General features: G+C 42.5%; 1 protein-coding gene across 1 annotated transcript in view; it reads right to left on the reverse strand.

Moving 5' to 3' along the window:
* CPEB2 (cytoplasmic polyadenylation element binding protein 2) overlaps nt 1-13,739 on the reverse strand; it is a 63,141-nt gene extending 49,402 nt beyond the window's left edge. The window contains 4 exon segments of the mRNA XM_088792822.1: nt 7,879-7,968; nt 8,721-9,002; nt 11,959-13,338; nt 13,340-13,739. Coding sequence (XP_088648948.1) covers nt 7,879-7,968; nt 8,721-9,002; nt 11,959-13,338; nt 13,340-13,555 — 1,968 coding nt within the window. The 5' untranslated portion in view covers nt 13,556-13,739.
* Nucleotides 13,740-15,936: the final 2,197 nt, after the last annotated feature.

A 15,936-nucleotide genomic window follows, 5' to 3' on the forward strand; every position in this document is an offset into this window, starting at 1 on the left:
ACGCAATACAGTAAAATTATTTTTTATTGTTATCATTCTCAACTACAAATATTTCTGAAATATAACACACATAGAAGCATTTTTAGTTGTTATTTAACTTCTAAACTTTTCTCATATATCTAGGAAGACTGACACTTGAAAAATTATTTTTGGGGAAAGGACTTAATTCCATAATTGCACCACACTTTAAACATCTATCAAACATTGTATGTTATTTGACTTAGCCAGAATGTCACGATAATGAAGGCATAAACATATTATACCGTAAAAATCAAAAGCATGAAATACTATTATCAAAACAAAGATTAACACCTGGAATATTTATATTCAAATCTTGCTCTTTACAGTCTTCACATAATGGTCTCTGCATTTCTAAACCTTCTCTCCCTTCTACTTCTCTGCCAAAAAGGCAGATGGGGGAGCAAAAGCATTCTCATTTCACAGAACTTCCTATCTCATCAAGTCTCAGGACAAAATCTTTTGTGCCATTGGAAATCTTGTTTGCTGAATGTTATATCCCTCAACTTGCTTGCTACATTCTTTAACATTCATGAATTTATACTGTATTCTACTAAACATACAATCAATGTACTTGAACAAATATATACAGGGAACTACCATGGCAAGCTCTGGCCCATGCCCCCCAAATCGCCAGGGATATTTTTACCAAAATATGGCAATGCTAACTCCCACCCATTTAAATCTGTATGTGTACATGCAAGTGCATGCATATGTGGCGGAGGCAGGGCAGGCCATTTTTAACTCCCCCCCAAAAAATGATTAACACAGAAAAAGGAAAGAGAAGAATCAGAAAAGTAGAAAAGTCTCCGCAAAAATCAGAATTCGGCACTTCTTAACCTGCATCCATGAGCTTCCAGAAGGACCATGAAATCTCTGAGATTACCGTTTTTCCCTAAAATAAGCCCTGGCATGATATTTAAGGATGACATCCCCTGAACATGAGCCCTAATGCATCTTTTGGAGCAAAACTTAATATAAGATCTGGTCTTATTTTCAAGGAACATGGTATATACAACATTCTGTATGTGCATGTATACACATCATTTTTTTTTTTTTTTTTCTGAAGAAAGGTTTATGGGTTTCATCAGTTTTCCAAAAGGGTCCACAATCCAGGGTAGATTCAGAACAAGTCTTTTAGAAAGCTGAAGAAAAACAGAAGCAGCTTCCTGAGAATATGTTGATTTATTTATTCTACTTTGATGTTTAAATTACGGCTGTGAGCTTTTAAAAGCTAAGGGGCCACAATCCGTATTGTAGACTAAACAAGTTGCTGTCAAAGAATTTAAGTGTGAAAAGTAACACTGAGTGATGGAAAGAATGCTAGACTAGAGGCTCTTACACACAGCTTTATCACCAATTTGGTATATGGGTATATCCCGTACTTACTGTTACTTAAAGACTCCGGAGGTAGAACACATCAGTAACAGAGGTTCACTAGAACAGTGACCTTGATTGGTAAGGGAGGCACAGAGAATCACTGAGCTGTAACAGTGGTTCTCAAACAAGAGCATGCTTCAGAATCATCTGGAAAGCTTGTTAAACACAGGTTACTGGGACTCATCAACAGAGTCTGACTCAATAGATTGAGAGTAGACCCTGAGAATTTGTTTTTCCAACAAGTTCCCAGGTGATACTGAGGTTGCCAGTCCAGAGACCTTAATTTAAGAAGCACTGAGCTTCTTAATCTTAAATTACTAAATCTCTTCAGGCTCTGTTTCCTCTTCTAGAACATGAAATAACCATGTTGAACTTGATGATGCCTAAAATCCATTTAAAAAAATAGAAATAATAGAAAACCAAAAGACTCAAAGTGCTATATATTATAATAAAATAAAACTGAAATAGAGAAGAGTGTGGCCCTTGGGCAAAAATGACATAGAATTTTGGTAATCTATGCAAATATTTCCATCTTCTGTGCTTCCACTGTAATTTGTTCAAACTATGTTTTTTTGTGTTTATTTTTTCCCTGCCTCTCCTACTAAACTTCTAAGTTATTAAGGGGTAGGGACCTTCTAATTATGGAATATAGCTAGCTCTCAAACATTAAATGCATACTTCTACCATAAAAATTCTGCATTGAGTTCAGGTGATTAAGTTGAGGTATGTGAGGGCAAAGACTATTTTTTATATGGCAATTATAAAGGATTACATATAAAACCTTGTCAGGATCTTCCATAGAATAGGAACGCAAATGTTAACTGATTAAACTGAGACAAGCCTCAGATATTAATGTGGCCTTGCTCTCAACTCGAATTTCTGACCACACAATGGAAGATCAAGTGTTATTATATTCAAGGTTCCTAGATATATTTAAAAAAGAAAAAATATAAACTGTCAGGATAAAATGAAGTAATTCTATAATTCTAATTCTACTGTCACTGGGCAGTATTTACGTCATGGAGGAAAACACATAAGCAAGCTATTCAATAAATATCAGTGACCACTATACAATCAACTCTGACAACTGTTATTCAAAAAAGCTGTATGTATTAATAGCTTTAGCTTTAATCCCTATCTATGTCCCACTGAAATAGTGAGAAGCCCACTTATAAATTCCCTTATTATCCTTCACATAAAAGTCTTTCATCATGAAACAAACTCCTACTTTAGCAAAAAAAATAGCAAAACTATTTAAAAACTATTGCTTAGTTACACTTTGTTAAACATCAGCTGCATCCCACATGATTTTTAAAGCACTGAACACAATATAGCCTTGAGCAGGCAAAGAGCTCATGACATCTCAAAATTGCTTTCTGGATTTAAGAAACTTATAGATTCATATGTTCAAAAATACATATAATTTCATTAACTAAAGTGTAGGCATCAAAATATGACTTCTGAAAAAACCAAAATCAGAAACAAATCTGATTATAAAACACTCATGCATTCTTTTGAAATATAGATATTAGAAAAATTTGTGTTCACACAAAGTACCATTGGTTTAAAAAAGAAATTGAAATCCTGAAACCATTTTAAAGTAACCATAAACACACCCATACTGATTAGCATAAATGGAAAAATCACAGCAACGTAACTTTATTTATTACTACATGGCTATTTGCAAATAGCCAAGATTTTCACAAATCAAGAATCTATCAGGAAAAGTTTATTCCAATCTACTTTAAATATGAAAACTAGCAAAGAATCAACTAAATGGGCTTTCAGAAAGTGAGATTACAGAATCCTACAATAATGAACAGGTGAAAATTAGAACACATTGGTGAAAAAAGTATAATTTCTTATATTCTAATATTTTATTGTTTTTATAAACCCAGACGTTTGCCACAAAAACTTACAGAAGCAACAATAAGGTCTTAGAAAGATTGAAAAACACAGAAAACACAAAGTAATCCTAATCTTAAAAAAGGATAGCCCCAGAAGATTACAAATGCTGAAAAATAACTAAGGACGTCAACAATATTAAAATTAGTACAGCAAAAGGAATTCTATAACTTAAGTAAAAGGAACTTTTTTACGGGATGTCATATGTTTGTTTTGATGTATTCAAAAGCCTGTTTCTTTTTTAAAAGAAGTGGTCAAACTGAACCTTTCTCTCTTGACAATGCAGTATTCTCCCAAAGAAAAGGGAGCTGGATTGTAGAAAAACCCTATGTCATCATATTTAAAGATATACCAGATGCTTAAGCACATATTCTTCTGCCCAAGTAGAAGATTAGCTTTTGTTGTAGTTTTGTGTTTAGTTCTCTAATTTTATTTTATTTGTCCAACTACATTGTCTTTATTTATTATTATTTTTTTATTAATTTCAGGTGTACAAAACAATAGTTAGATATTTATCATTTATATCCCTCACACAGTGATAACTCCCCTCCCCCATCTACTACCCCTCTGACGTCGCACACTGCCATTACATTTCCACTATCTCTATTCCTAATGCTGTAGTCCGCTTCTTGTAACTATATATACATAAAATTATAGTTGACATTCATTATTGTTAAGCTTCAGGTGTACAGTGCAGTGATCAGGCATCTACATCATCCCTGAGGTGGTCTCCCTAATGAGACAAATGTCCATCGGATACCCTACAAAATCTTTACAACATTATTGGTTACATTCCCCAAATTGACTTTCGTATCCCCGTGGCCATCTTGTGGTTACCGATTGTGCTTTCTAATTTTAAAGTTGGGCTAATATTGTCCTCAATTTTAAGTAAATACTGATTGTACATTCCTGATTACACACTGTGATTGCACTGTATTGAATTAGAGGCATGTGTTGTGCTACTCTGCCTTACTACACAATGTAGCACTCAATCTCATACTCTCTCATATTCTCTAGTTGTTCCACAGATACCACCCTTCTTCGAGACTTTTACCTTCTCAAAGGTAAAGAACAGTATCCCCCCATATATTTCAAGGGTAATTAAAACACTACCACATATAAAATAAACACTCATTTTTTTATTATTATGATTCTCAACAAAGTGCTATAACAGTGATTCTGAATATATATTTTTAATTTCTTAAAGGCCCCAAATGGCCTTTAAAAATTCTAGTACCCAGAAGGGTTAAAGAAAATGGAAAGGCAAGTAGAAAAAATTTGGTGTAAGAATGTATCAAGTATAATTAAAGAACTGAGCATAGGCTAGGAAACAGAAAGAAAGCATCCATTACCTAAACATGTGTAAAAGAGCCCACTGTCTCTTATTTTCAGTAGATGTAACAGTTTGATGACTACCAATGTCCCTGAAGCTCATCTTGTTTAAGAACCACAATTTAAGGAATCCTTTATTAAATGAGAAATTGGACTTGGTCTGCTACTACATATTTTTTTTTTGTGTGTGTTGTGTTGGGTGAACAAAGACTCCAAATAATACATTTTTCTGAGAGATGCCCATATTACTATTTACCACATTTCATAATGTCCTGGATATTAAAGACTGGTGGAAAATATCTTAAATTAATTCAAAGTAGTTTATGTGTCATGCTCAAGAACTGCAGGGACAACTTCCATAAGAACAAAAATCTAGAGCTGAATATATTGACAATCCCCCAGCCAGAGGACAGGCCAACACACATCTTACAGGCTTACAGACTGTATTACAGTTTTAAAGGCATGATGTTGTTTTCATTACAGAGAACAACTTGTAAGTTATTACCTCAGCTCCTATTATATTTACTTTTTCATTTAAAATATTCAAGTATTAATGAATAAATATACTGTGACATTAATATCTAATTCACAATTCAACTGTAAGATAACTTAAAATTCACACTTTTGAGTATGATTTCTTGCAAGGGTAACTATTCAATAGTGTTCTAAAGAACAGTAATTCTTAGCCTTAAAGATATTAATAGATATATCTATTACTCCTTTTAAAGTCAGAAATGTGCACAACAATCCACATTTGCTTTTAAAAAGTTTCAAATTTGAACCTTTTCCATAGAAAATATATTTAAAATAAGAACATGCTAACCTGAAAAATTTTACATATACCTGATATAAAACCAACCTATAAAACTATTTTTGCCCCATTTACTGAATTCAATTATAGGTAATGCCTGAAGCATTCAGGTAGAAGAATTAAGACTTCAGTTACAGAATTTAGTGTTGCCTAATCAATCTGAGACTAAAGGAAATAAAAGTTAAATGTTTTAAAATAATGTATTTGTTAACTAAAATTTATTAGTATTGCAATGTTGTATATGATGAAAAAGGATTAGAAATTAAAATAATCTTCCAAGATATTTAAGGGCTTAAGTATTTTCTATAATTTTTAACACTGCCAAATAGTGAAGAACTACCCAACTGTTTAAGATAACAATTGCAGTTTGTAGCAGCTGCTGTATTTTTAAGAACCTCAACTTCAAATACCTCAACCTTTTATGGTAGAAACACAGAACAAATTTTGTATAAGTAGCCTTAGGGTACTCAAACATGACAACAACACTGCTTTTAAAAGCATTTGAGAGGTTATACACTATAACTGCCTCTGATCAATGCCCATTCCTCCATCTTCCCCCCGCCCACTCCCCCCAATAAACCAAGATGCTTGGATTCAGAAAATAAGGAGGGAGGTAGGAGGGAGCAGAAAAGAACAGAAATGGCCAAAACAGATCAGAGAAAGTATAAAAGCTGGGTAAAGAGCCTCACATGACCTAGTTCAAAGTCCACCTTTTATTCAGGTTTCAGACCTCCTTTTCCTTCTAGTTTAGTTGACTTTCCACTATTTTTTTTTTCCACCACTCTCTTCAACTTCATCACATCACACCTCTTGCTCAAGAGTCCACAGGGAATGCTAGTATCTCAGAAAATTACAAAACAAACAAACAAACAAACAAAAGAACAAAAAACCAAACAAACAAAAAACTTGAATCACCAAAATCCTTTGTCTAAAACGAATTTATCTAAAACACTAGTTTATAAAATAGATAAAAGCAGAGTGCCTTAGAGAAGTCTAAGTGGGAGAGTTAGAGGCCCTCATCCTGTGGCAGCCCCAGGAGCACCTCTGCTGAGCCCAGTCATCACCTCTATGTACTCACTAGCATTCCATCAACTGACACCATCTCAATAATCTAATTTCTCAGCATATGATGCACCTCATAAACCCTTTATATGGCAGCTAATCTGTCCTCTTTCTTCTGTATAGATACATATCCCTCTCATGTGTATCCTCTTCCTCTCTAAAAACACGTCCTTGCCACCTCCAAAATAATTATAATTTTCCTTGTCTAACATACCATTTCCTAGGCATTTATACATTCAATTTGAATAACATAAAAATGACACTAAAATGGCCTAACTGAACCAGAGTGGAAAAGAGATTAGAAACAGATAGATAGATAATTTACACAAACAAGACACAAATTACAAAATTATAAGAGATAACTATTTAATTCTAAGTGGAGATCCTGGCAGGACTACTTTGGTAAATAGGTAGGACTTGTCTAAAACAAGCGCTAACGATTGATTATTGAAGTCACTGTTAACCCTCTAGATTAGAATGCTCTTCACAAATGTATTGATCTATTTATACAGTCCTTACTTGTAACATCATCTCATGATGATAAATTAACTAGGGAAGAGCCTTAACTAAGGATAACATTCAGTGGACTCCCACAATGTCAACTCTGTGCATTCAAACTTGGGTTCTGTAAGAAAGAACCCTCATGTATAAGAACTAAATTTCCTATTTATCTTGTAATAACTCTCATGACCTGGTACCCAGTATGCATTCAAATTTATTCTGCAGGAAGAGAGTGAGCATTTTGTAACCACAAAGGACTTGAAAGTAATTAAGACTGACAGCCAGCTTTTTGACTCAGCGTTTTTCCACAGAAAACAAATTATTTGGAAGAAGGCAGTATATAAGAGCAGTAACAAAATTTAGAACAAACAAATCCTATACCATAAAGTTTTTTATAAAGGTGAAAACTGAACTAAGATAGGGATTTTTAAGAAATATATCTCAAGACCAACATAGCAAATTTCATGACAAAAATTTACTGAAAAATTCTGTAGAACATTAACGAAATGTAAAGTTAGAAGTTAAATAAACAAATGACTTTGTATCTAATTGTAAATAATTCTGAAAGGAAATAAAATGTGTTCAGTTTGACTGATGTTTAAAGCCAGGTGCTCTTGGGTATATAATTCCTTTTTCCAAAAACAAATTTATTATGTTTTATAAATATAAGATGATTATGAATTACTTTATATTTGAAAATGAAGCATTTTACATTAGTTTGTCAAGTGACCCTTTAAAAATAAACTGCTTTAACACTCTCTGACACATGGTTAAATAAATATAATTGAAAAGTAAATAATAATCCTCCTTATAATATAAATACTGAACTGCTAGCCAAAATCCTGAAAAATATACACTGTGCAGCCTACCTGGTCTATTCTGGATGTTCCGGCTGCAGTGCACCAACTATCTTGGAGTGAATCTGAGCCCCAAGCTGGCAACTGCAAACTAGATCTCACCTTCAATAGCATAGAAGTTTTCATCAGAAATAAGCAGTTCTCTTCCCCATGCCCACCCATTAAAAAAAAAAAAAAAAAATCAAAACAAAGTTCTTGTTATCTTTTTTTATCTTTATTCTGTCCTCTAAAGATTTTAGGAAAAAATCCCATTTTAAATAGCCAAAGAGAATTTCATCAACCTGCAGTATCAACAAAAAATTAAAAGGCTTGGAAAAAATGTCAATCATCGTAATTGTTAGACCACATTTAGGAAAAAAGTAGTCACCCAACCAGTGAAGACACATTTTAATGCAATGTAAAAGCCCTATTATTTTGCCATAATCACAGCTGTATTAAGTATATTCTAATACACATACAGCTGATAATAATCAAATCTATGCATGATTACAAACATTTTAACTATATTACAGGAGAAAATCATTTTGGTGGTGCACTAAAGATTAATAAGTTAAAGCATTCTTAAGGAATGCCAATTAAAAGCTTCAAGATGTAGTTAAGAAATATGGCAGGTTTTTCTACTTTTTATAAAGTTCTTTTCGATTGTACGCTTAGAGAATTTTTTATAGTTTCAATTTCCTCTGTATAGGTATTTTATCCTTTGATAATGAAATTATACGCTGAAAAACTAAAACATTTTCTTTTTTTAAATCTGTTAATTTTACCATACTACTACTACTAACTACCACCACCCAATTTCCTATTTTGAAAGATTAACATTAGCAACAAGGCCATTTATTACATACAATTCTTACCTGTAAGGGTAAGAGTGTATTACTATTGTTGTCTGTTCTGAACACATTATCTTCAATCCAAGATTTTGGAGTCAGTGATGGAGTAGAGCGAGTAAATTTCGGTGGTGCTATGACATTACCAGAAAACGGTTTCTTCAATGGAGATATTTGATTCATAGTTCCTGGAATTCCCATATTTCCAGTTCTACGATGGTCTCTGCCATGCATTGCTCCCCACGACATACTTCCAGTGCCCCAGCCACTGTTCTGATGGTTGCTCCAAGGAGATTGTTTCAGAAGAGGCTGGAGAAAACATAGCTATTTAAATTATAGGCATTTAAAGAGTTTATCATTCTAATTTTAGACCTGAGCTAAGAATTTATATGATCCTTAAAAAATGAACTACATAGAGCAACAAAATATCTTTATCTAGTTTACAGAGGTAATAGTCTTGAAATCTTGCTATGTTTCAATATTCATTTAATCCGAGATGAGTTTTCATTCTCTTGTCGACTATAAATTATAAGGAATCAAGCAGATATTTCATGACAATTACTAAAATAGAAGCATGAGTTACTTTTTTTCCCTTCAGAGAGAACCTGACACATGATAAATATGAAAAGAATATTTTTAAATTGAAATTAACTTTGCAGCTCCTTAAAGATATAACCTACATTGTGATCTTAAAACAATCACATTCTGCTAGACACAAACAAAAATATGATCTTTATTAATTAAAATATACCAACCACATGAGTGAAATAGACTTTAGGTTTCCAAAACAAGATGTACTACTGCAAAAGTTAATAATGCTAACATTTGGTGTTATTCTGCTGCGCAAATTAAAAATGCCTTTCGGGATGAGGACAATATTGGAAATGTGTCCTTTTCTGCATTGTTTATTGAACTCTTAAGATATTTTATTCCAGTTTTAGCATTTCTCTTAAAGTATTTTTGTTTTTATTTCACTTAATTATCCATGAACTGCTAAGCAATTATCTAATGTTACCCATAGGTGGATCCACTGAGATATACAAAGTAAACAACTATATGCTTTGATTATTCTAGTAAAGATCCTAATAATACAAATCTGCATTAACTTCACTCATTTTCAAAATTAAATTATATTCCGAACTGGAGTCTATGGCAAAAAAAGTTACGTCATCAAAGAATGGAAAATCCACCAAAAGTCTATAATTGTAGGTTTTTAAAATCTATTAATTGGTAGCAATTATATTATCAATAAACTTATACTTTAATAATTTTGTGCTAACATTTAGTCAGAAGAAGTATGAACCATGCAGTTACTATAAGTGAATAAATACAGGACCATTAAAATTAAACCTGCTTATTAGACAATGCAAAAAAAAAGTCTGCTATACAGCACCTATTTTTTAAATGTTTTTAAATGCTGATATAATCATGAATATATGCTAAGCTTTCACCCTCCACATAGGTAGTCCAAAAGCATAGCTAAGGGACCATGGACAAATTAACTCCATTCTGGAGGGCCTCACTTTCCTCAGTGATTCAGTGTCCAAAGTTCTCTTCCAGTGAACTAAAATTCCATGTGACAGCTGTTCGACCTCTTACACTCCACTGTGAGACCCATCTTTTGACAAAAAGCAGCTTATACTTAAATATGGATCATGGCATATGGTCTTCTGATGTTCTCTGTCATGTTTTTAAGAATTCTAAAATACCTATAGATAATTTTATGTGGCAAGTTTCCAGTTAAAAAAAAATGAAGACCCTGACATCCAAATGACAGTTGCTGAAGATTATGCAAATCATAAAAAAAGTGGAATATTATTTCAAAATTCCACATTTTCATTTCTTACAGGCCACATTCTCCTTTCTCAGCGAGAAACCAGTGAGTCAACAAAAACTGTTAACTGTTACTTTGGTTAATTTAAATAAACTGTTAACTGTTACTTTGGTTAATTTAGATAGTTATTCACCCCTTTAAAAGGTTAATCGTTGGAAACTTTAACTGGCCAATGGAAAAAGTTATATGAGTAAGTAAGCACTGGCTAAGGTCCAAATTTGCTTCTCTCTAAATCCTTAATCACGAAAATGGCCTTAAACAGAAATCACTACGATAAATGCTGACTAGATCACAAAAGAACAAAATACTCTTTCAATATCCACTAACCAACCCAGCGGTCACTCAAACACTGTACTGAAGGGATAACAAAACAGATCTTGAATCAGAAAGGACCCGGATGAATAAAAAACCCTGCCGTGTTATTTCATAATTACACTATCCACTTAAAATAGAAACGCCCTGTAATTCAAGAGAAGGACACCAAAAAGATGTACTTAAGTCTTCTCTTTAAGGTAACACACCAATCCCAGATTCAAGTTTCCTTTTGTTTTAAAACCCGTGAAATAGTACCCAAACGTTAAAAAGCACCGAACTAAAACCATCTCGGACCATCTCAGTTCTAACCAAGTGAGCCACCACTACCAGGTTCTCGTTCAAGTCCTCTGACAGCTCAGGTGACAGAGCCCGGGACAGCGGAGGCAGGCGGCGGGCTGCGCAGCCGGGCCGCTCCTCTCCCGACGCCGGGTCCCGACGCCCGGGCGGGGCGGAGCTGCCGGCAAGTGGTGCGGGCCCGCCACCGCTTCCCCGGCGGGCGACGTCTGTCTCCGGCCAATTAAGAATGAAACAAACTCGAAAGGAAGAAACCTTTGCGCCAGTTCCCTCAGTGGGCGACACGCACGGTCTCGGGTAACCATCTCCCAGCTTCCCAAGTTCGCTTCCCACCGCCGCTCCTCAGAGCCCGCCGCCCGAGCCCGCCGGCCCGCGTCGCGCCCCAGCCCGTCCTCGCCGTCTTTCTCGGATCCCGGGACGCGGACAGCGGCCCTGCAGGCCAGGGGGCGTCGGCGGGGCCCGGGTTCGCGGGGCTGGCCGGCTACTGGGGACGCGAGGGACGACACGCCCGCCCACCCGCCGCCGCGGCCGCGGCCCCCACTGGCGCTCGGGAGCGTTCGAAGGGGCGCCCGGACGGCGGCTCCCAGCGCGAACCCGCCTCCAGAGCCTCAAGCCCACGGTGGCTGCTGCCTGCCCGCCCGCCCGCCCCGCCGGGGACTGCGGTCCCGAGTCCTGTCACTCTTTCCGCCCTCCCAGTCGCTCTGTCACTTGGGCGAGTCGCCCTCGCCGCTGGTCGGGGCCACCTGGGCCGAACCCGGCCCCCGGCCGCCTCGCCCGCTCCCCCGGCCCCATGGCGCTGCCCGGCCGCCGCCGCCGCCGTACCTGGTGGTGGTTGTAGGAGTTCCTCTGCTGCAGGAAGGCGGCGGCCGCCGCCTGGTGCTGCTGCTGGAGCTGCGGGCTGACCGGCGACCTGCGGCTGGGCGGCTGCTGCGGCGCCGCGGGCGGTGGGGGCTGCTGCTGAGGTAAATTCATGGCGGGCGGCGGCGGCGGGGGCACAGCGGCCGCCGAGAAGGGGCCGCCGAAACCGCCGCCGCCGCCGCCGCCGCCGCCGCTGGCCGGCACGCTGAGCCCCGCGCAGCCGTGCGGGGACACGGGCGAGAAGCTCGGGAAGAAGGCCGGGTTCATGGACGACGGCAGCCCGGGGTAGAAGCCGTTCTCCGAATCGGGGCTGGGCGGCGGCATGGCGCTTAGCGAGCCGCCGCCGCCGCTGCCACCACCCGGGGTGGCGGCCGACGAGCCGGGCTGCGGCGGCTGCGGCTGCGGCGGTTGCTGGGGCGGCGGCGGCGGCGGCTGCTGGGGCGGCGGCGGCTGCTGGGGCGGCGGCGGCGACGCGGTCTGCACCGACCAGGGGGTGCCGAAGCCGGGCAGCGGCGGCGGCGACGCGGAGCCGCCTCCCCCTCCGCCTCCGGGGGGCCCCCCGCCCCCGCCGCCGCCGCCCGGGTGCGGAAGGTCCGCGCTCTGCAGACTGCTGAAGGCGCCCGCGCCGAGCGCCCCGCCGGGCAGGAGGTTACTGGGACTGTTGAGCAGGGGGTGGTTGGGGGACTCCATGGAGCCCGGCGCGGGGTTCACCGGCGGCGTCGAGGGGGCCAAGCTCGCATTGGGGGACTCGGCGGCGCTGCCCTCGCCCGCGGCCGGGGTCTTGCGAGGGCTGCCCGCGCCTCCGTGGCGGCGCCGCGGGGCTGCGGGCGGCGAAGGCTGGAGCTGCGGGAGCGGGGGCAGGTCGGCCGGGCGCTGCCGCGGGGCGAGGTCCTGCGGCGGGAGGTGCTGCGGGAGCGGGCGGCTGAACTGCGGCGGCGGCTGCGGGCGCTGGACGAGCTGCGCCGGCGGGAGGAGCGGGCCGGGCGGCGGCGGCGGCGGCGGCTTCGAGTCCGGAGGGTGGGGAAGCTGGGCAGGGCTGAACTCTTTCCTCTTCTGGCTGCTCGGCGGCTGCTGCTGCCGCTCACTGAAGTCCTGCGGGGAGGAGGTGCGGCGGCGGGAGGCGGAGGAGGAGGGGGGGTGGTGCAGACTCGGTTTGAAGTCCTGGGAGGGGAGGAGGTGGGTCACACCCGCGTTCGTGCCGCCGCCGGGGTGCTGGCTGGGGAGTTTCTCCGCGGCCGCCGCCCCCGATAGCGGCCGCGCCGGCTGCTGTGTCAGCCCCAGCAGCAGCTCATCCTGCATGGTCTGCTGATGCACCAGGAACGGGGAGGAAGAGGAAGCGGCAGCAGCTGCCTGCGCCGCCGCAGCCGTGGGGGACCGGGAAGGGGGAGGCGGCCTCTGAGAAGCCGGTGACAAGCAACGGCGGCGGCGGCGAAAGGGGGCCGAAGGGCGTGGCGGAGGGCAGAGGGGCGTAGGGACGGCACGTCCCGCCGCCGAATAGGGACCCCGGGCTGCTGCTTCGGAGCGGGGCGGTCTGCAGCACCCCAAACCCGAACTCCCTCATTTATCAGGCCGGCGGCAGCGGGAGGAGACGCGTCCCGTCCGCTGCCCCGCCTAGGAAGCCGCTGGATCTGGGGCGGCGCGGCCGTGGTGGAAGGAGGGGGAGTTAGTGAGAGAGGGACACCGTGATTGAGCCAGGGGCACCGACTTCAGCCCCACAGCTCCTCGCGGCGGCCACCGCCGCCTCCCGAGACCGGCTCGGGCGCCGCCGCCGCCGCCGCCCTCGCGGCTTAAGAACCCCGGAACGTGCGTCAGCGCCACCTCACAATCGCGCCGCCCCCCGCGGTGCGTCCTGGCACGCGCGGGCGCGAGGCCGCCGCGCCCCCGCTGCCCCGCCCCCGCCCCGCCCCTCGTTAATATGCAGGCTCGGCCGGGGGCGCGCTCGCGCTCCTGGGAGGGCGGGGAGCGCGGAAGCGAGCGGCGTGTCTTCTTGCGCCGGGTCTCGCGCCCAGGGAAAAGGAAAGGCCAGTTGGGGCGACGGGCGGGCGGCCGGCCCACTGGGGTGTGAGCGCAGGGCGCGCGCGCGCGCACGAGGGCGAGCACGCGCGGGAGGGGCGGACGGTTTGGGGGCAACGGCCCCTCCCAGCGCGGGGTCTGTGCAAGGCCTGCTCCATGTCGCCCCCCGCCCCCTAACTTCAGTCCCGTCACGCTCGCGGCCCCGCCTCCTTCATGTCACCTCCGCTCCACCCTCGGTCACGAGAGGCCCAGCCAGAGGGATGGGGGCTTCTCAGTGTGGGGATGGCCCTCGAGGTAAACTGAGCCCAGGGAGTCGGGCTGGGAGCGGCTCCCGACCCCGGCGGCCGCGCGCGGCCGGCACTGCGCGAGCGGAACGGGGATCCGGTCCCCTCCCACCCTCGCTGTTCAGCACGGGTGTCCTTTGGCCAACTCGGCCGTGCAGGCTCTGCCTGCCTTGCAGCCCTCCGGGCCGTTCGCCCACACCTCTTACTCCACCACGGCTCCGACTTGGAGCCTTCTCGCTTGCCCTAGAAAGCGCCTTCTCGGGCTGGTTTCTGTTTTAGTCGCTTGTGCTGTCATCGACCTTTCTGCCTCCGCGTGAAGGTGTTTTCTGTGAAGGTAAACATGAAGCCCCGGCTGTATACCAAACATTTTCTCTCCAGTAATGAGGAACAAAGTCCCTGGAACCTAACACGGCTCCGTGTGGTTTTTTACACACTTATATGCATATAATGGGTTCCGAGGCGAGCTCCCATGGTAACCCTGGGCCAGGTCCAAGTCTTCCTATTTCATAAAAGCATTTAATGTGCTATCATCAGGGCTGCTGTGTGTGGGACTCCTCCCCACCACATTCATTCTGGCATCCCCGCCCCTTCCCCCTAGGGAGACTAATTTAAACATTTCCGAAGCTTTATGAATTCGAGGGAGAAAGATTTCTCACGTAGGGAAAAAAGGAGGTTCTGACTCAGCAACAGACTTGTCGAGGCTTGCAAAATGGAAGGGGACTGAGCTTTCCGTGCAGGGCTCTTGTTGGGAGCAAAAGAAGAGGAACTGATCTTGTAGATTTCAAAAAGAAAAACTTTATATAGAGAAAGAAATTATGTGAGAGTCTGGGGAAAGTATGGCAAAATGGTTCATATTGCATAATAAGATATGGATTATTTGCTCCTGTTTTGTAATTTTAACTTTTTCTGGGCACTTAGAGAACTGAAACTACCGAATGGATCCTAGAATACAGACTACTCCCCAAAGCAGTAGAAGGTAGATTTAGACAACTTGATTTTGATTTACAACTGGACTAAGGTTAAATAGTGTTATAAATTAGCACACTCTTTCTGATGTAGGCAGAGTGTACATTTTTACGAGTCCTCATTCTCTCAGTTAAATTTCATTTCCACTTTTGTGACTTCAGTGCTTCAAATTTATATAAATCAGAATAAATACAGAAAAAGAGAACAACATTGCAAGGGGAAAATAGGTGTTATGTATAATGTGTATGTCTGATATCCTGTCTAATGAACTAAGCTTGATACTACCTTTACAATAAGGAAAAAGTACTTTTAAAAAACCTAATAAATGATGCAGAAATTGGTCAAATGCATAGAAACAGTTTGAATTAGTAATCTCAAAAGCGTTTTTAACAATCAAGCAAAATACAGAACTGGAGAAGTACTTTTATTATTCTAAATTACAGTGTCTAGAAAATAATCTGAGCTCATGAGAATTAAAAACAGAAATGGCCATTTTCACAGCACCTATTGACACATTGTTAACTATAATTCATTAATGTATTTTACAGGGAAAAACTTTCAGCAATCGAGGCATGTGAAGTCTTAAAAATGAACACATTTTTTTTTGAAGTAAAGTTATATTTGATTAGAATCAGCTGCAGACCAAACAAATCTTGAAAAAGAAAGGAAATAAGGCATA

The sequence above is a fragment of the Rhinolophus sinicus genome, chromosome 1, assembly GCF_057876585.1.
Source record: "Rhinolophus sinicus isolate RSI-liver-muscle chromosome 1, RSI-T2T, whole genome shotgun sequence".
NCBI classification, from domain to species: domain Eukaryota; kingdom Metazoa; phylum Chordata; class Mammalia; order Chiroptera; family Rhinolophidae; genus Rhinolophus; species Rhinolophus sinicus.